Source organism: Phoxinus phoxinus (assembly GCF_949152265.1).
Source record: "Phoxinus phoxinus genome assembly, chromosome: 17".
In the NCBI taxonomy this organism is placed as follows: domain Eukaryota; kingdom Metazoa; phylum Chordata; class Actinopteri; order Cypriniformes; family Leuciscidae; genus Phoxinus; species Phoxinus phoxinus.
The window spans coordinates 4,806,638-4,828,656 of NC_136892.1; the positions used below are offsets into that span (position 1 = coordinate 4,806,638).

At 39.1% G+C, this 22,019-nt stretch overlaps 1 protein-coding gene across 1 annotated transcript; it reads right to left on the reverse strand.

The window, feature by feature from the left end:
- Nucleotides 1-7,732: 7,732 nt before the first annotated feature.
- stc2b (stanniocalcin 2b) lies at nucleotides 7,733-20,250 on the reverse strand. Its single transcript, XM_079587105.1, has 4 exons — nucleotides 19,956-20,250; nucleotides 11,310-11,452; nucleotides 10,914-11,125; nucleotides 7,733-8,455 (listed from the first exon to the last, which is right to left on the reverse strand). Exons 1-4 carry the CDS (start codon nucleotides 20,098-20,100, stop codon nucleotides 8,080-8,082), a joined length of 876 nt encoding a protein of 291 aa, XP_079443231.1. The 5' UTR covers nucleotides 20,101-20,250; the 3' UTR covers nucleotides 7,733-8,079.
- Nucleotides 20,251-22,019: the final 1,769 nt, after the last annotated feature.

Here is a 22,019-nt window from a genome sequence, read left to right on the forward strand (position 1 = left end):
AAAAACACGGTTTGAAATCGCTGGTGTTTCTGACGTCCCAGACTACCTTGTAACCAATCAGATCAACGTGTGATCGTCAACCAGTGGATCTCTGAGTGAGTGAGTCGAGGCGGGGCTCATTTGCATATTCATAGAACGGCGTAGGTATACTAAATGAGGCAAGGGTGTAGAGTTACATTCGATATAAGGCATGAAGAAAAAAAATCTTAAATATGTTGTTTCAAAGATTAGTTTTAAGGAATAACATGAATGACGACAGGGGGACTTTAAACCTCAATGCACGGCTGTACAGTAGAGGGCGCCGATCAAGCAAACCTTCAGCTGTGCAGCCATTCTGAATCACAGAAGAGGAAAGTTCAACACTTCAGATAAACATCACTTTTTTTTATTTATTGCTAAGGTAATTTTTGCTTATTAGTATGGCTAAATATGGTTGAGTATGATCAAAGGTCAGCAGCAAAGACATTGGTTAAAGTCATAGACAGTAAAAGAAATGGACACAATGACCCCATAGACTTCAACCGACTTCAACCTGTCTATGACTTCAACGGAGAAAAATGAAGTCAACTAGAACCACTCACTTCCGGTCGGTGGCGCCGGCGATCTTTTCTAAGTGGAGATAATTTTCTCGGGTTTTCCCTTCTAACATTATTTATTTTTATCAGAGCCCGTCTACAGAGAGCCTGTTCACTCCCTATTAAGTCCTATTGTACAGAATTTTGGTTGTAGTTCCACCAGAGTTCCACTGGGGGCGATCACCCCCGAGTGCAAAATGAATGGGAGTCTATGGAGCTAGACGGCTAAATTTGTCCCTTTCAGCCGATTGCCTTTGAGAAATCTCAGATTTGATTGTAGGTTTGGCAAGTTCAACATGGGTTATAGGTCGAAAGTTGAATGAACGAGTACTTATGTCCTTTCGATTTCTTACAGGTTGAGTTGTTGTTGCCCATAACACGCTAGCATTCTGCTAATGAACGCTGATTGGTCAGTGAAGGACTGGTTACGACCAGAGATACCGCTTGATGGCATCATGGCATCCGAAGCGGGAACAGAATGTATTCTAGCAGAAACTCTTCTAGCCCGTGTATTTACCTGTGTCCGCTGTGCTGGCGATGCCTCGAGAGAAAAGAAAGTGCAGAGCGCGAAAGCACCACAGTGACTGAAGGATTGCCGTAAAGCAGTATCTCTGGTCGTACGATGTGTATGACGTCATTGACATTTTGAAAGACTTTTTAAAGCAAATAAGTGACTCTAAAAAATCTAACACCCAGCAATAAGCAATTTCTTTGCATCTCCTTTCGAATACAACATTCAAATTACTAGACAAAAAATTATATCTTGAGAAAAGTGGATTTTGAGGGGTATAGCTCCATAGACCTCCATTCATTCTGCACTCGTCCTGTGAGCGCCCTCATATGGAATCAGAGTGGAACTGCAACCAGTCAGAAGCCGGAAGTGTAGCGAGAGTGAACCTTCTCCCCTTATTAGACATTCTCTGACCCAACCAGGGGGGCAGTGTTCCGAAAGACATTGAAGCCGACCTGGGCGCCGCCATTGGCTAGCGGACCCCCACCTGCTGTTAGCATTCCATTAACTCCCATTCATTTTGGCGTCACTTTGACAGCAAATAACTTTACATCTGAGGCGTTTAAAGACACCGTTTGTCCATTGTTTATTTCTAAAGAAACACGAAAATGTATAAAAGGCTCCATTACCTTGTATCTTACGTTATGGCCCCGTAGAAGCAGTTTTTGTAAAAATAGGCTAACGATTGCGTCATACCCGCGCGACTCTGTCGCACAAGTCGAAAAATTACCGTATGGACAGGCAGAGAAGCTCGCAAGCAATCGGGAGGACGTGGAGGCATAAAGTCAAGGGAGAAGCCCATAGAGAGTGATAAAGTTGCTCCCGTTGCTAGCTCATGGACAGCTAATGCTCACGCTCTCCGTCTCTGCGAGATTCGGAAGGGAATGATTCAGATTTCTCTCGGCACAGCTACTAGAAGACCTACAGGTTGCTCACGTCACATCTACGTCGTCAAGCTCAGTTTGAGCCTGCGCAGTTCGCCTTGCGATCAGGAAGTGATGCTTCTAATTGACTTCATTTCTCTCCGTTGAAACCTATGGGGTCGCTGTGTCCAGTTTATATACTGTCTATGGACCCAACCTGTCTATGACTTCAACGGAGAAAAATGAAGTCAACTAGAACCACTCACTTCCGGTCGGTGGCGCCGGCGATCTTTTCTAAGTGGAGATCATTTTCTCGGGTTTTCCCTTCTAACATTATTTATTATTATGAACTGACGACAAAAATATATTACATGAACCTTAATTGTGTTGAATTGCGACTTTTCAGACTTTGATGAAAGATTACCACGGCAAACATTTTTTTTTCATATTCATATTAACTTGCACGGATTAATTGTTCACCTCAAGACTAGTAATATGCGCTAACAAAGTAAATAGGGTCAATTTTGATTTCATGTTGACTTTAATAAAGTGAGATTAAATACTTAAACCCCTGGTTTCACAGACAAAGCTTAAGACTTAACTGAAAGCACTGATATAGCCTATCTTAATTGTCAGTGTCAAGTTTGTGCGAGTGAGAGATGAGTAAATGCACACATTTAGTCAAGAACTACAATCATGTTCATACTGCACACGACGCCTCTGTGCCTTTATCTCTGATTACTCTCAACATGGGGACAGGAGAGCTGTCAGTCAATTAATGGGAAAACGTAACTTGCGTAATTTATTTGAAAATAAGTAACTCCAATATTTTGATGTAATGCATTACTTTACTAGTTACTTGAAAAAGTAATTGATTACGTAACTCAAGTTACCCCTGAAACTGACCAGCATATCAGAATGATTTCTGAAGGATCATGTGATGCTGAAGACTGGAGTAATGATGCTGAAAATTCAGCTTTGATCACAGGAATAAATTATATTTTACAATATATTAAAATAGAAAAGTTATTTTAAATTGTAATTAAATAACATATCAGAGCTGTTTTTTTACTTTATTTTTGATAAATAAAGAAATATATGCAGCCTTGGGTGAGCTTAAGATACTTCTTCAAAAGCAGTAAAAATCTGAATTATTCCAAACATTTGACTGGTAGAAAATGTACTCGTCTCGGAAAAAAAGACAAAAAATGTCATGGCCGTTTATATATCCACAGTTGCAAAAATGAGATTGACAAAAATGCAGTCGCTTTCAACCCTTTAGGTTCTAGTGTTACATTAAAGACACCAGAGGCCTGATGCATAAACGTTGATGTGTGTACGCAACTTTTGCGGGATTTATAGAAAATAAAGAAATAGGCGTAAATATGCGCAGACTGGGTTTTATAAAGCGAATGTGCAGTCTGGCATGTGTGTAGTTGAATAAATCTGAAAACTTCAGTGCGTATGGATGAAATCTACATAGTTTTATACATAAGGCCCCTGATTTCTGAATTACAGTAGAGCCTGTTGCTCTTATGTGAAGCTTTGCTGTGATGCTGCAGTATATTAATGTGTGTGTGTGTGTGTGTGTGTGTGTTGCACAAAACAAATGTCTCTCTGCTCTAGGTTTCTGATGGTAAAAAGTTACCCAAGATGGTCATTATGTTTTATTGCTTTATCTTCATCATAACTCATTCTGTCAGTAGCAGTGATGTTTTGAAGGCCAAAAAAGTGATTATGAGGTTAATTTATTGTGGAAAAACTTTTTTTTTTTTTTTACGAATACATTTGATTACTTTGATACAGATCCCAAATTAATATTATTTTTTAATATTTGCTAAACAACATAACAGTAAAATAAAAAAATAAATAGCTCAAGCATATAAAATGACTTACCAGCACTCTATAGTGGCTGCAATAAAACAGATCAAAATCCACAAGATTCACTTCATGCATAACTTTGGGGAAATTAATTTAAATTAAAAAAGGAAATATCTACACGATACACATTGAAACAGAGGGGAGTGAGTGTATGCATTGACCAAGTTGCCTTGTGAAAATATGGGATACATTCTAACAAGTTTTATGCAATACATTATGCAATACATTAAACAGTATATCAGTACAGATGCGAGTTACAGAGATGAGGTAGGTCCAAAATCCACGTTCTGCATATTATATCACATGTTAAAATGTGTGCGAATGTGACCAATCTTATCCAAGAAGGCATAGGTTTATATCACGTATATGAAAAATGTCCATTCTGAATTCCAAGCAAGAAAAATATGAAATCTGATCTTACATATTAGGTGTGTCACATTGCCTTGACATCAGCCAGACTGCAGTGGACACGTGTGTGTGTGTGTGTGTGTGTGTGTGTGACACTAAGAGCTTATATCTGCGGCTGAGATGTGCCTGTGCTCAAACGCTCAATGATCCATGTCACCCCAAAACAAAACATAAATAAAAAGATGATGTGGAAAACATTATATTATTTCAAGCATGGCAGTATTGGATAAACTGCATTAATGCTAATTTGAATGTTAAAGATGTTCAACATACAGTAAAAATAATTATTTCCATTGAAAAAAACAATTCTTAATGCATTAAAGAAACACGCCGACTTTTTGTGACTTTAGCTTATTCCCCGTATCCCCCAGAGTTAGATAAGTCCACACACACCCACCGCTAGCCTAGCTTAGCACAATGACTGGAGGTAAATGGCTCCAGCTAGCATACTGCTCCCAATTAGTGACAAAATAACACCAACATTTTCCTATTAACTTGGGCGGAGTGATTAGCACAACACTCAAACTCTCGTCTCCTCACCACGGGGCTTCTCAGGCGCTGCGAGCAAATCACTCCGCAGAAGTAGCAGTGCTTCGCCTTCAGAGAATATAGTTCCCAGTATATATACGGTTAGAAGATGGCTGTGTCTCATGTGACCTTGTTATCTGTACACGCTGTGACTATACAAACCAAAACATGTAAATAGGAAAATGTTGGCGTTATTTTGTCACTTATTGGGAGCAGTATGCTAGCTGGAGCCATTTACCTCCAGTCTTTGTGCTAAGCTAGGCTAGCGGTGGGTGCGTCAGACAGAGATACGGCACGCACGGAGATGAAAAGGGTGTGTGTGGACTTATCTAACTCTGGGGGATACGGTGGATAAGATAAAGTCACAAAAAGTCGGCGTGTTCCTTTAAGGTAATGACAATTTAGACATTTCCCTCCTTCAAATTAACTTGAAACTAACGCCACATTTTAATGGTCCTAAACATCTTAATTTTAATTTCAAATACACAACCGTTTAAAAGTTTGTGGTCGGTAAGATTTTTATCATGTTTATGAAAGGAGGCTGCATTTATTTGATGAAATATTATTACAATTTAAAATAACTCTTTTCTCTTGTAGTACATGTAACAATGTAGTCTATTCCTGTGATCAAAGCATCATTTTTAGCATCATTACTCCAGTATAGTGTCACATGATACTTCAGAAATCATTGTAATATGCTGATTTGATACTCATAAAACATAACTAATTGTTAGTTTTCTTATTACTCCTCCCCAATGGGAGTCTATGGCAGCCCTATGAACCGTAAGTAGGAAAATCATGAAAATTGGCACAATTGTAGTGATAGTAATGGATAGTAATCTGACCAAATTTGGGGTCTTTAGGACCAATTCTATAGCGCCACCATCAGTAAAAAAAAAAAAAAAATCACATTTAAAACGGTTAAACTGTTTTTAAACTTGGCCCTGATTCCTCTCATCAAGCTGATCACATTCAGCATCATACATGAAGACGTTGACCATTACAGTAATGGCCGTTTTGAAAAGTACAGTATTCAGTTTGTTCGCTACTTCTCCAAATCTTGTCCAGTTCTTACAAAAATGGGCTCAGACGACCTTTAGACTGAGCCGCACAGAAATTACAGATTTTTTATTCATCTTTGTTCAAAAGTTATGATGTTGTGAACTTAAGAGGCTGTATCTCAGCCAAACTTTGATCTATCGGAAGGAGATTTGGTGACACAGTGACGCCTGCAGGCCATGAGATCTGGAAAATGGCTATTTTTGCACATCACTTTTGAACAGTTTGTCATTATTGTGAGCTTGATGTCTGTGGATTGATCGAATCCGTGGAGAACTATTTTGCCAGGATCGGATGAACCATCGGTCCGCCATTTAGATTTTTTTATTTATAAATTGCAATATCTTTTAAACAATTTGACATATTGACACAAAATTTGGTAGGGTCAATTGACAGCATGTCCTGAAGGTACCTGCTAAGTTTGAACACAGCGCCACCTAGTGTTCCAGAGATATACGTTTTTTCAACATTGATAATAATAACAATAAATATTTATTGAGCAGCAAATCATCATATTAGAGTGATTTCTGAAGGATCATGTGACTGAAGAAATTATGGTGAAAATTGTTTTAACTGTATTTTTTGATTAAATAAATGCATTCTTGGTGAGCAGAAGATTTTTTTTTAAACATTAAAACATTTGAATGTTTCCAAACTTTTGACAGCTACTGTAAATATGCCCTTTCTGAATTAAAGTATTACAAAAAAAAACAAACCAAACTTTTAAACAGTAATGTAATAAATAATTTTTCATAATTTTGAATTGTATGTTTTTAAATTGATACGGATATATGCCGTGGCCACGAATTAACATTTAGTTACCAAGACTTACTAATACGTCAGCACGTTTACTAATTCATTCTCTTGTTTTAAGTAAATCATGCGTATAATAATTTGTTCCATTGTTTTACTAAATCGTGGCCACGTTGTAATAATTTGACCACTTGTTTTATTTAGATAAATTAAAACAAACTAGTACAACGTGGCCACAATTTACCAGAACGAGAGAGCGAATTATTAATTCGTGGCCACAATATGTGCGGTGCACCACAATACATATATATATATATATATATATAAAAAATATATATTTTATTTTTTGGGGTGACATGTGACCCAGACATGTTTCTGTGAGCTTCACCCAAATGGCCAGGCTTCAAAGCAGACAAATACTGAGCTTATGGAATGATGTCATCACAAAAACACAAGGCCCGGTTTCTGTAATAATGCTCTTCAGGACCGCAGGCTAAGCATTCTGGAGAGTCTGAGGAATGCACTTAGTCCACAATCTACAAAGGGTGAAACGCCTCTGAAATATTTGAGACTCCGATCGAATACTGTCCCGGTCCATGTTCTCACAGAAGGACACATTGCAATACCCTGTCATCGCTGGTGCTCTTACAGACTCACTGGAGACCGCATGATCTGTCCTTCAGTGAGGCGGTGAGCAAGCCCTTCTCTGCACCACAGGCCCGTGTGTGGAACCATCTCTTAAAAGTCCCTCGGCAACGCTGCATGCATTCGGTTAAAAAAACAGGAAAAAACAAACAAAACAGTAATATTACGAAATATTATTTACCCAATTATTACAATTTAAAATAATTGTTTTCTATTTTAATAAATAAACAAATGTCATTTATTCCTGTGATCAAAGCTGAATTTTCAGCATAATTTCTCCAGTCTTCAGTGTCACATGATTCTTCATTTTCTAATATGATGATTTGATGCTCAGGAAACATTTATTATTATTATCAATGTTTTTGTTGCCTAATTTTTTTGAAGAAACCCTGGTACGCCTACCAATCAAAGATTTGTAAGCAGTATTTTTTTATTTAAATAAACACTTTAATTCAGAAAAGACGCAGAAAAAGCACATTTTGATCAAAAAATGTATCATTTTTTTTTATAATTTTGCTATTTTGAAATAAATTATGCTCTTTTAAACTTGCTATTCATTGAAGAATCCTGAAAAAAAAAAAGTAGTATAGTTTCAAAACCAAATCGGCATATCAGAATGATTTCTGAAGGATCACGTGACTAAAGACTGGAGTAATGATGCTGAAAATGTTATATTTTAAAATACATTCAAATAGAAAACAGTCCTTTTAAATTGTAATGAATTCTCACAATATTGCTGTTTTTACTGTATTTGTGTGTGCATATGAGACTTCTTTCCAAAACCAAAAACATAAAAAAAGGTAATTATTCCACACGTTTGACCTGTAGTGTGGGCTAAAGGCACGAGGTCTTCCCTTCACCTCCTCTTGGTGGCATTCAGAGCCCTCTTTAGCTCTTTTTCCACCTCAGAGGCGTTGTCTTGAGGACCTGAGGACTGACGTTCATCTTCATCTCCTCCTGTGAGCGTCCAGGCCGGTTCCCCATCAGGCTCGGGGAGGTGCAGGCTGGCGGGAGGGAGGGAGTTGCTGTTGGGTCCCGGTGGGGTGGTGATGTCTGGGACCGGGGCGAGAGTGGGACTGGCCTGGTTCTCCACCTTCCCGAGGGCACAGAGACTCAGACTCCCGCACAGAGCTCCCCAGTTCTGCTCGCACTGAGTTCGTATTCGCCGGCCGATGGCGACACGCACCTCCTCGCCGCATCCCAGCAGGACGTTCACCAACTCCACGTGGGGCCTTTCAGTGGAGGACAGAAAAAACACTGTTACCCACACGTCTGATATTGAAGTAAGGGTGTGTGAAATGTAGTGATAATGTTTTCGAATTGTCGTAAAAAAGTCCCCATGTGGTGAAAATCAAGTGTTTAATGTTGTTAATATGTCTATGTGGTGTTTTTAATATGCTTTAAAACAAACCATGTGTAAATTCATAAGTCGACAGCATCGCTGAGTATTTTCTGCTTAAAACTGCAGTGAACCAAAGACAAAATCGCTGGTGTTTCTGACGCCACAAACTACCTTGTAACCAATCAGATCAACGTGTGATCGTCAACCAGTGGATCTCTGAGCTGAGTGAGTGAGTGGAGGCGGGGCTCATTTGCATATATTCAAAGAACCGCGTATAAATGAAGCAAGGGTGTAGAGTTACATTCAAGCTATTTTAAGGCATGAAAATTTTTTTTCAAGGAAAAAAACATTTAAATATGTCATTTTGGTGAACAAAGATGAGATTTAAGAGATACTTATTGACTGCAGGGGAACTTTAAACAATTAGCTGGCATTATAAAGTATGTCACTCAGTCTGCAAAAATGTATAAGCGTGCTGTTTTTTTGTTCAAATTTTTTCGCACGATTGTAAATGTGACATTACAGACTTTTAAGGTAATATTGTGAGTTACATTTTAAACAAGATTATCTGTTCTTGCTCTATATCGCCATCGAGAGTAGTTGCAACCAAAGCCACAGCAGAACGATTGTGTCTCTTCTGAGCAACTCATAGCCGAGTTTCGTTCCTGAATCAGCGTTTTATTTTTTCATTTCCATGAATCAGCGTTTTTTGTTGTTGTTTTTTTCCATGAATCAGCGTTTTTTTTGTTTTTGTTTCCATGAATCAGCGTTTTTGAACGAATAAATGGTTCACTTGGTTCGTTCCTGAATTAATCAGCCATTTGAATGAATCGGTTAAATGAAATGAATGAGTCAAGTCGGCATGAAACGGAAAGTTGTGATTTTTTCTTATTGTGACATCGGAGTAAAACGGCTACTAGAACAATAAGAAATGTAGGAAAGGGAATAGGGGATGGCTGTGGTTTGCTATTGGTTGATCACATGTGAGTGACAGGTTGCCCCGCCCTCGTCATCAGAAAAGAGAAGAGATGTTGCTGCAAGAGGGAAGGGAAGATATTTTGATAAATAATTTATAGTAAACTGCAATAAGAATTGTGATATAATGGTGACTTAAAAGTATAATTTCATTTTTTTTATATTAAAAATATGATTATAATATTATATTATAAATCTCATTTATAAAATTGTAATTTCAGTGTAAATACATCTAAATGCTACTGTAAATGCAGCTTCTGTTCCACTTCTGCATTGCAAAATGGATTTACTTGCTACTGATTTCATTTGAAATAGTGTCTTATTAATCTAATTGATTGTATTGATTGAATGTAAGAATTTGACAAAAATTCTGCATACCTCTAATAAAGTTAGAAAAAAATGTCCTTATGCTCTTAAAAATAAAGGTTCCAAAATGTTTTTTTTGTTTGTTTGTTTTTCGCAGTGATGCATTAGAAGAACCATTTTTATATCCCCAAAGAACATTTCAGAGATAATTAATTTTTCTTAGTGTGAAGAACATTTCAAAACTTTAAAGAACCCTTTGTGGAATGGAAAAGTTCCATGGGTGCTAAAAATTATTCATGAAACCATCGATGCCAATAAATACCCTAGGAGGCAAAAATGCTCCTGGAAATCAATTTAAGGTGCCAAATATGCTGTGAACTAACCACCACACAGAACATGAAGAATATGAAAGACCTAAAACAGTATTTAGACACCAGCACAAAAACATACTCAGCTAAATATTTATTGTTATCGACAAAGTACCAGAAAATAGTATATTTTTATATGAATAGCCGCGATTCCACCGCAGGAACTTTCCCCAGGAACTAGGGGGACTTTGGGGTGGGACTTGGTATTTTTCCACCGCAGGAACTAGAGTCTAAATGAAGTTCCAGGTAAATATTTCCCCCTCAGAAAGTCCCTGCTAGCGAGGAAGTACTTTTTCAACGTTCAGGAACTTCCAGGGGTGGGACTTGGGCGCTGAACATGCTGACAGGTTGATTCTAACGCAGTATTTGTTTTTAACCACCAATTTTTTTAATCTGTTGCGGTGCGTGCAGTAAGAGTTGTTTGCTATTCGAATCAACAACGGAGTTTAAAAAATAAGACTGAATTTAAGCCTAATAAAGCCTGAACCTTCTCATCAGAGGATGAAACCCAGTAGGAACTGAAAAGTAGCGAGCAGTTATACGTCACAGGACTATTTGCCTAATCGTCACGGTACTTTAGACTGTGGTGGAAATGCAGACAGCCACAGGTCTGGGGGAAAAAAAAGTTCCTGGGACAAATAGTTCTGGGTAATTTGGGTGGAAACGCGGCTAACTTTGCAATTATATTGAAGAACTCACCCTTTAGGAAACAGGTCCTTGAAATGGATCATCTCCACCATGACGTTGACGTTCTCCGACACGGCCGAGCAGAGGTTGTGTTTGACGTAGCACTCGCGCTGCAGCTGGAAGACCATCTCTTTCACGGCCAGACACTTGCGGCTGACGCAGCTGAACCTGTGGCGCAGTCCGTGGGCCATACACTTCAGCGCGTCTTTGATGAACGATTTTCCCTGCGGTGATGCACAAGTCCTTCATCAACCCGGAGCCGTTAGCACGTGCAGTTAATGGCAAAATGCTGACCAAGATGATTTCAGCTCAAGTATGTCTAATGATATGAACGTAGTGAGCAAACTGCTAGCTCTTAGTAACGGGATACCGCATATTGGGATTTGAGTGAGTAAGTCAGGATCATACCTGGGAGTCAAATTTGCCTGCGTTGTGGAGGAATGTCATGCAGATGTCATGTAGTCCGCGGATCTCGCAGGAGTTGTTGTTAAAGCACTCGAACATCCCGCAGCCCACATCACCTGCGTTCACCAGACACTGCTGAATCTCCGCTGGAGAGCGTTTGGGGGACAGAGAACATTAGGCAAAGCAAGGCAAGTTTATTTACATAGCACATTTCATACACAATGGTAATTCAAAGTAGCCTGGCTCCGCCCTCCTACGTGCTTCCGCTCAATTTTCATTTTCCTTTAGTACTACGTCTGGGTTTGCGGTGTATTCTTGGGTTTTCTCCAGTCAATTTTTTACCGGTCCAATCAGCGAACAGAGGGAGTGTCTGAGAACGATGACGTTGAGGTTGTGCGCTAGTTTGAGTCGTCATACGTCACGAACAAACGTTAGCGATTGGTTATGGCAGATCCAGAGTGTCTCTGGGCAGATCCAATAGTTTTAAACTTCAACAGAGTAACCCGCCTACAATGAAGTTAATGCTTGTCAATGGAGAGAGGTACAGACTCTCTGTACAAATGAAATGTACGAGAGTCTGGTAGAACCAGGCTAAATTCAAAGTGCATTACATAGAAGAAATTAAAATAATCAAAAGAAATAAGAATAATTAAAACAGTTTAGAATAAAAAATAAAGTAAAATACAGTGCAAACAGTCGGACGCACAGTGGCTCAGTGCTCATTCAGTAAATGCACAGCTAAACAGATGTGTTTTGAGTCTGGATTTGAATGTGGCTACTGTAGGAGCACACCTGATCTCTTCTGGAAGCTGGTTCCAGCTGCGGCTGGCATAATAGCTAAAAGCGGACTCTCCTTGCTTTGAGTGAACCCTTGGTATTTCTAGCTGATGTGATCCTAATGATCTGAGTGATCTGTTGGGTTTATATTCAGTGAGCATATCTGCAATGTATTGAGGACCTAGGCCATTGAATGATTTATATACCAGTAATAATACTTTAAAATCAATCCTAAATGTGACTGGGAGCCAGTGTAAAGACCTGAGGACTGGTGTGATGTGTTCATATGTTCTGGTTCTGCTCAGCGTCTGTACGAGCTGCAAGTGTCTTGCAAAGTGTCTTTTTGGGAAGGCCAGTGAGGAGTCCAATACAATAATCCACCCTGCTGGTGATGAAAGCGTGCACACGTTTCTCGAAGTCTTGACTGGAAACAAAGCATCTAATGCATTACAGTTTTTAGAGTAGTTACACATTACTCCTGCCATAGTAGCTCATTTTATTTACAGTAAATAAAAAACGGCCTGAGTCTGACAATGTTTCAGTTTTAAGGGATGTATGTGGGCCATTTCACTGAATGGGTGCCATTTCTGTCCCTATGTACAAATATGCATGAGAATTAACTCTAAAATACATTTTATTATTAGGCAAAGTGTTCTGCACATTAATCTAACTGCAAATATCTAACTGCAAATGTAAAATATATTATTTTAACTACCTAAAACACTGAAAAATAGCATTTGTTACCTGTCCCCACTCTCTAACACAAAATTTTAACATGAAATATAATCTTTCAGATTTTTTTCCCTTTTGCATTGTTGTGTATCCCATCTGTGCTCTAAACACGTTTTAAAAATAAAATAAAATACACATTTTAGTTGTGTCTCCAGGTTTTCACTCATCCTTGTTACCACACATTCCCCCCATTTTTAACAGGATATTGCATCATCTGGATTTTCCGAAGGTCATTTGAAGACCTAAAGTGTACAGAAGACCTGTATATTTGATGATATTGTAACTACGTCTGGGAAGGTCAATCTCAACGTTCTGTCCTGTTACCTAAATTATTGTTATAACCATACTCATATGCTTATGCATTTTAAAAATACAAATTTATGGTAGTCCACTGGAATTTTCTCAATGTCCTCATACTATTTGCATTAAATGTACTTGATCATTCTATCAAGTTAAGCAGGGCACTACAGTGGCAGTATCAAGTTGGGCGGGCACTGGTTGGATTGGGTTTCGTGGGGCAGCTATCTTGAGAAGATTGTAACCAGATTAAAAAGAAGCAAGAGTTAGATGGTCTTTTGTTTGATGAGACTGAGGTTGGAACGAATGTAAGAATGAAAGGCATCTGAGGACCAGCGACCCAGTAATTTAATTGGACAATCAGGCAGACCTTTTTGGGCTGCGGTGGTAAGTGCTCTTGTGCCTAGCAGGGGTGTCGCACCCGTGGGGGATGTGGGTGTTTTAACACCCACACTTTTCCCGGTGAGAGGGTTTAACACCCGCACTTTTTCTGCAGTTTTTCCGCAGTTTTGCACAAACGCCGTACTACAGTCGCTCCTCCGTTTCTCTGGCCGCTCTGTGTGTGCGCTCGCAGCGGCTCCTCCTCTCCCCCTCCCTCTCGAACACGACACCGGCTTTGAGTGTGACTGGCTGATGATTGGCTGTTCTGCCTTAAGTCCCGCCTCTCTTGGTGTGTTAGATTTATCGGTCAGCTTGTGCTGAGGAGGCGGGAACTTATGGTTATGGTTATTTACATCTCCCTTTTAAAGGTACTTTGAATGAGTGTTTATGCTTTCGAGGTTTAAAACAAGCTTGATATGGGTTTGGGAAGATGTTATGTTTATGTTTTGTTGACATGTCGAGTGTTTTCGGTATTATATTTCGATTTTTAGACTAAACAGCACAAGACTTTAAGTAGGCATTCTGTTTGTGCTGCTGCGTGATTTAAAGAAAAGTGCGCACTTTGCTCACGTGATCAGCATGGTGATCTGGTGTTTTCTCCAAAATAAAAGCTCAAGTGTTTATTTCTTGCAAGTGAAGAAATTAGGACAAAAGTATTGTAATTTTCCTATTCTATACTTTTGAAATATTAATTTTCATTTATACAGTAGCATACATTTATAGGCTATATGGATTTTCCATCGTAGGAATAATTATATAAATCATTATTATATTATTATAATAAATGTTTGGCATTCTAAAACACCAGTCATAATGTAGGCTAATGTAGATTGAGACTCTATATCATAACTAAAAAGATGTTTGAGCCCTCTTTAGGTACAAGTCAATGCTTTTTCTTTGTTCAGTGTGCACAGTTCATGGGTCGAAACCGGTTGAAGCTTTTAATTTTGAGCTCTCAAAGTGCACCAGATTGATGCATTTAACCTTAAAATGTACAAAATTTTATTTAGTACCCCCCTAGAGGGACAGAGGTCCACACAACATATTTTTACATCCCTGACCACATCCATCCCCCACAGTTTTGAAAAGCTTGCTACGCCACTGGTGCCTAGTGACTGAAAGATTGTTTTCGTCAATGAAAAGGGGGTTGAGCAGGGAGGAAATCTGAACCTTCCAGTGTGCATGAATGAAGGAAAGAGATTGATATGGCTGGATGGGGGTCGGTAGATTGAAAATATGGATGGGAACATTAATTAATCAGTTTAGCTACGTTTGATGAGAAAACGGATGGTGTCATTATCCAGTACTTGGAGGTCGGAGACGGTTCGGTGGATGGGTGGGTTGAATTTGGAACTGGTCGTGATTTCAGAAGCTCTGAGTAACCCGAAAAAAGCCAGGGTTAACATGGCATTCAGAGTTCTTGCTGTATCGGAGGGCAAATGGAGGAAAGTCAGGCATTTACCACAGAGATCAATGGTTAAATGTTGCCTGGAATCAGGGAGAGTGTTATTTTAGATCAGGAATCAGGGAGAGTTGTTTTTTTGGGATTCCCTTGATTAGGAGTGTAATCTAGGGGTTTGTTATAGAGGGACATGGATGGCCGTAGATTAATTGAAAGAAAAATTGAATGCCGCTAAAATAGACTTTGATGGTACTGGATTGGATGGACTTAACTTGGTTGAGATACGTGACAAATGAAGAAATTGAAAGGAGGGAAAGGTTGGGAAAAGGCTGGTTGTAGGAGGGATGGAATTGTTTAAAGGCTCCCCATGCTGTCCAGTTGGATTGTAGTGTTCTAGGTGAGACGGTGTGGAATATTGAGTCCAGAGATAAGGTGTGGAGGTGTTTGAGTGGATGAGTTATAGGAATATTAAGTCTGAATAGGGAAGTACTGGGGTTGGGTCTGGGTCCACCTCCGGGGCTAATGCTCAGATTTTTTTGATAGAAAACGAGACATGAGTGTGTCAGCAGTTTGTGTGCTAAACAGGAGACAATGATAGGAGAAGACAGATACTTGCTAAATTTTTTATTTGAGTTGCTAAAGAGCAATAAGACAGGGCACACAGAGCAAACATGAGCTCCACCACATAAATTACATACATGTAGATATTTTCAGCATTGTCTAGTGCAGCCAAATTGATTGAAGTTATTACACACTTGTCTGCCTGAAGTGAACCTGAAATTGCTGCTTTTGGAATCGCCTTTAGACTGTGGTACATATGATGTAGAACTGATGAATTGAGAAGTGCCTGGATTAGTGCCTGAATTGCTTGGAGGGGCGGGATTGAAAAAGGGGCACGAGGAAGGCTCATGTGTGGTGGAATTATACAAAACGCAAGACACACTTCGGCAGCGCAGGAAAACTTTATGGTAAAGATCCAGGTCCAGGTCAAGAGCTCCCCAGAAAGGACATTGATTCCACTGGGTGACTCAGGCCATGCATTTGGCTGAAAATAGCTTGTAATAGGTGAAAAAATGAGAACCGCCATAGGAGTGAGACAGTTCAGCCATGATAGATAAAAAGTCATTCAGTTCTTTGCATCTTGAAGTGAAGACAGAACAAATTATTTCTGTGTATCTTCAAAATCGATGCAAAATTCAGCCATAGTGAGAATTCGATTGGATTTGAGATAAAAAAATTAGGGTTGATAATTGAAATAACGGGGTTCACTAATTGAAACAGAGGGGAGGAGAAAAGAGAGATCTATTTCCGCACCTGCTAGAATCTGTGAGCGTAGATGAGTAGAGATGGGTGGTGGATCCATTGCATTAGAAGAAACTGGAAGAGAAGATGTGATTAAGAGTGTATACACCGATCAGGTATAACATTATGACCACCTTCCTAATATTGTGTTGGTCCCCCTTTGGCTGCCAAAACAGCCCTGACCTGACCTGTCGAGGCATGGACTCAATTGGACCCCTGAAGGTGTGCTGTGGTATCTGGCACCAAGATGTTAGCAGCAGATCCTTTAAGTCCTGCAAGTACGAGGTGGGGCCTTCATGGATCGGACTTGTTTGTTCAGCACATCCCACAGATGCTCGATTGGATTGAGATTTGGCGAATTTGTAGGCCAAGTAAACACCTCAAACTTGTTGTGCTCCTCAAACCATTCCTGAAGCATTTTTGCTTTGTGGCAGGGTGCATTATCCTGCTGAAAGAGGCTACAGCCACCAGGGAATACCGTTTCCATGAAAGGGTGTACATGGTCTGCAACAACACTTAGGTAGCTGGTACGTGTCAAAGTAACACCGACATGGATGGCAGGACCCAGGGTTTCCCAGCAGAACATTGCCCAAAGCGTCACAATGCCTCTGCCGGCTTGCCTTCTTGCCATAGTGCATCCTGGTGCCATGTGTTCCCCAGGTAAGGGATGCACACGCACCCGACCATTCACGTTATATAAAAGAAAACGTGCTTCATCAGACCAGGCCACCTTCTTCCATTGCTCCGTGGTCCAGTTCTGATGCTCACATGCGAAGTTGGCACTTCCGGCGGTGGATACGGTTCAGCATGGGCACCCTGACTGGTCTGCGGCTATGCAGCCCCATACACAATGTATTCTGACACTTTTCTATTAGAACCAGCACTAACTTCTTGAGCAATTTGAGCAACAGTCAATCGGACCACACGGGCCGGCCTTCGCTCCCCATGTGCATCAATGAGCCATGACCCTGTCGCCGGTTCACCACTGTTCCTTCCTTGGACAACTTTTAAAACTGACCTCTGCAGAGCGGGAGCACCCCACAAGAGCTGCAGTTTTGAAGATGCTCTGACTCAGTCGTCTAGCCATCACAATTTGGCCCTTGTCAAACTCGCTCAAATCCGTACGCTTGCCCATTTGCAAAGGCAGCCACACGTTTTGGTTTATTTCACAGCTGGATGGATTTGATTGAGACTGCAAGGCAGGATGGAGAGAAATATTAGAATTGAGTACAGAGGAAGCAATAACGGTCTCACTTGTGGATGGGGGAAAGGTGAGAGTCACTATCGGGGTGGCCATGGAAATATTGCCAGCGGGAATGAGCGGCGAACGAGGAAGTGGTGGCATCGGCTGAAGGCTGAAACTGAGGCAGGTTGGAGGCGAACCGTATGGATCGCGATTTCCTGGAAGTCAGTAATAATGTGGGTTTGGGTGTGCCAAATGCTGAAAGAACTAACAACGGGAAGTGGTAAGAGGCTCATTTTTATACCTTGGTATTAATTTGAAGATTAGATGGGCGTACTCTTCACGAAATTAGATTTAATAACTTTAAATATTAAAATATTACCTTTAATAACATTTAATAACACTTTGTGTTGTTGTGTATACTTTGAAAGCAGAGATGTTCGAAACTATGACGCATAATTGTACCTATAGATATCTATGGTTGTTGTTGTACCTGCTATTCACTTAAATAGTGTTGATAAAGCTGTTAGGCTATTTTATATTACATTCTTGCAGGTATGACAAAAAATGTATGGTTTTGTGACAATTACGTTTTAGACCATATGTAAAAATGGCGTTTGAGTGCGACCTGCACTGTAAGAAAAAATATCCTCATAAAAACTGAAAAGGCATTATCCGGTAAGTTTCCTGTAAACATACAAGAGCACAACAAAATAGAGCACTTCCGATCTGCTGCGTAGATCACGTGAGGCGCTTCCTCTGGCACGATAATCTTAGTAACATTTTGTAGTGTGTGATGGTATGAGCATGTTTAAGATTTGAGGTAAGAAAATCTGCAAAGATTCTCCTAAAGTGTGTGCTGCAACCAGATTTAAAAATCGGTTAGGATTTCAAAACTTCTGTAGTGTGAGCCAGGCATTAGTATCATCTCAGTGAGCTTTTATTAGCCAAAATTGTATGCATGCACAGTAAGGTGATTTAAAAGAATAGTTCACCCAAAAATTTTAATTATCCCATAATTTAAAGCCGTCAAGCCGTCCTAAGTGTATATGACGCCCTCAATCGAAGTTAAGTTATAATAAATCCTGGGTCTTCCCAGCTTTGTAATGGTATTGAATAGTTTTTGAAGCTTCAAAAAGCGCGTCCATCCATCATAAAACTAATCCATCGAATCCAGTGGGTTAATAAAGGCCTTCTGAAGCAAAGCGATGGGTTTTTGTCTAAAAATATATAATTATTTAAGACTTTACAAACTATAATCACTGGTTTCTGGCAATGGCCGTATCTTTCATGAGATAATCGAGTTCCAGTGAAACGGTGACCTCTGACCCAACCCGAGAGACTTTTTATGTTTTTTTTCACCATAAATTATAAGGTAATTCATAGTTTTTACTTGCAAAAAATAAAAATAAAAAAAGAATAATTTGACAGTATGTAACAGTAAAATTGCATATAATAATGTGATGTAAAACCATTTAGTTTTTTTCACTGTAGCCTATATGATAAGGTTTTTACTGTATAATTTTTACAGTATTTTTCTGTAATTTATGTGTAAATGATGTTTACATTTTTATATAGGCTATTGTTTAAAAATATATTAAAAAAGAGGACATATTCTGAAAGATTGCGATTGAGAACATTCAAAATAAATTAAATAATCATACTGTTCCATGTCCGTTATGTTTGCTGCATATGTCTGTGTTTGTGGCACTGTCTCTGTGTGGACTTTGGTAAGGTTCGAAATGCAGTGTTCTAAATTTATGTTCACCATGTGTAAATTGTCATTGAAGCTTTATGGCAGCAAATATGTTTTATACCAATTGAAAACATTTCACAGAGTTGCAGTTAGGTGACTTAGTAAAACATTTAAAAATGTTCTAGAAACCATGCCACAGTTGGAATTAAATAATAATGATGTAGCCTACACAAAATATATATATTTTAAAGTTACTATACATACCTGTTTTTACTACCACAACAAAAAAGCCAGATCAAACGTTTCAGGGTCGTTTTATTATATGTACACACTTGAATGAAACGTTACAGAAACAGAAAATACAACCATGACGCATTATACATTTTGAATATTATTTATCCTACTTTTTAGTAGACAACATCAGTGGAAAACCTGTGTCAAGTATATTATAATAAGAAAAAACAGAAGTAGAACTATGGTATGCCGGTTATTCAGATGACATTATAACCAGTCAGAAATAACGACGACACTAAAGTGTCATATTTGTTCTATATTCCTAAAGATATAGTGGCGCCACTCGAGGTGACGTGTTAATAACGTCAACAACGTTTCCGCAACAGTGTGAAATTGCATATTTATTACACTGAAGAAAAAAAAACAATGTCATATGTCATATTAAGAAGGCTACATATAGGATAAAAACGTATTAGAATTTTTTTTTTAATCCAGTTGTGCTAACTGGTATGACATAATCTCTGGAGATAAGTTGTTTGATACAACATAAAAGTTTGATAGGGCTTTAAGACCAAGAGTTCAAACAACCACACGCATACATGAGCTGTCGTTGATTTTCTGTGCATGCACTGCGCAAACGCTTACCTGTGTTCTGCAGAGAGAGTCTTCTCTTCTGGATGTTCACTGATCTCTCTTGTGAGGTGTCATGAGCACTGCTGGAATCAGTCGTGTGTGTTTGCCGCACCGCCAAAAGCAATATAAACACTCCTATAGTCAGTGGCACACGCATGTCTCGTGAGGATGATGAGGACGCTGTCTACAACTGCGAAGATCTTCAGATCACTGTGGCATTACCATGGAGAACGAGCCCATGCGGTGGAGGAGCAGAGCCGACGCGAAGTGAGGATCGGGGGTGTGTGGATGCTGACTATATTTCCTCAACTCATGTCAGTTTGGATGAAGGAGGTGAGCAGGTGCTGACCAATCACAGACACCGGCTAGACGTCGATTCGAAGTTCATAGGGGAAACCGGGGCTAGTTGTCACATGCTGTATTTCACTAGTTATAAGGTTTGAGTCAAAAGCCCGATTATATTTGTACAATTACATTTTGAAATATATATATAAAAAAACTAAGATACAATTTTATTAATGTGATATAGTTAGATATAGTTTTTCTTGTATGTTAAGTCGGGGCATGTTGTCACATGGTTCATATGTTGTCATTTTATACCATACTGTAGCCTAATTAATTAACTGCAAATTCTGCTGACCAATCCATTGATTTTTGCAGCTTTTACGGTTTTGATTATTTGTGCTGTTGTAATTGTTTTGTGTTTACATTTTCCTGAAAATCTATTGAATAGTCTATAACATGGGTTTTCAAACTGGGGGCTTGGGGGGGTCTGTGAAAATGTTCAGCAAAAAATAAATAAAAATGTATTATGCAAATTAGTTAGTAAAACCAAATTATTATTATTATTATTATTAATAATAATACATTTACAGAATTTGACAATTCCATTTTATTCTGTTTTCTAAATACTGGTCTGTAATAATTAGATTAATTGACAGTTACTTTTTTGTGGTTCTCTTCAGGTTTATACATCTTACATTGGTGGCCAGAAAAAAGGATACAGATATGCTAATATATTTTCCAGATAATATTGTACACATTTCTAACAATTTGTTACTGTATATGGGCCTTTTAAACATTATTATATTATTATTATTACTACAGTATATTATTAGTTTTTCAAAGGGGTCCCATGCAAAGGGAACATCATATTGAGGTGTGATGTTTGAAAACACAATGGTCTATAATAATTTTTTTATGCAAGGAATCAAAAGAATGATAACTAGCCTCGGTCTCCACTAATGTCAGGGTTATGGTAAGAATTAATTAGGGGCCAAGCACTGAAGGTGCGGGCACCTATTGTATCTGTTCCCGTTCTTATTCTTCTTCTTTTTTTTCTTTTTCCGACTGGGCGTCTATGGCAGCCTATAGAACCGTTTGCGGGAAACTTATGAAAATTGGCACAGTGATAGAAGACAGCCTGAACTATCACCATAGCAAATTTGGAGTCTCCAACTCATTCCCTCTAGCGCCACCAGCTGTCCAAAGTTTCACTCATGTTTATGCTAATAACTTTTGAACCACAAGGGCTAGAAACAAAATTCTTTTTTCCTCTGATTCCTGAGCTCATAACGATTCGACTGCACACTATGACGTCATTTTCCGTCATAATAATTTTCCCGCCATTTTGAATTTTCCGAAAAACCTACATTTTCGAACTCCTCCTAGGCCGTTGCTCCGAATTTCACGAAAAATGAACCAGATCATCTCCAGACCTTGACGACCAAAAGTTATGGAATTCAAGTTGATTCGAATTACCGTTCTTGAATACCGCGCAAATAAATTTTACGTAGCGCTTGCAAAAACAGACGTAAGGCCGTATCTCCACAACGCTTTATCGGATTCAGACCAAATTTGGTACATGTCATCACAAGCATGACCTGAGGCTACATGCTGCGTTTCGGCACAGCGCCACCTACTGGTCCGGAGATATGAAGAATTTATGTTTTTGCTTATAACTTCTGAACGGTTTGTCCAAAAATCACAAAAGTGGTCTCGTTAGGTTCAGGGCGTCATACTGAGTCGACTGATATCCAATTTTCCCATATCGGCCATTTTGGCTGTCGGCCATTT

What these genes read in the sequence shown, in the direction of transcription:
- stc2b (XM_079587105.1), bottom strand. Translation starts at nt 20,100, where the DNA reads ATGCGTGTGCCACTGACTATAGGAGTGTTTATATTGCTTTTGGCGGTG. An exon ending in ACTCTCTCTGCAGAACACAG is followed by an intron (nt 11,453 to 19,955) that starts GTAAGCGTTTGC and finishes AACGCTCTCCAG; the next exon opens with CGGAGATTCAGCAGTGTCTG. An exon ending in AAGGACCTGTTTCCTAAAGG is followed by an intron (nt 8,456 to 10,913) that starts GTGAGTTCTTCA and finishes CTCCACTGAAAG; the next exon opens with GCCCCACGTGGAGTTGGTGA.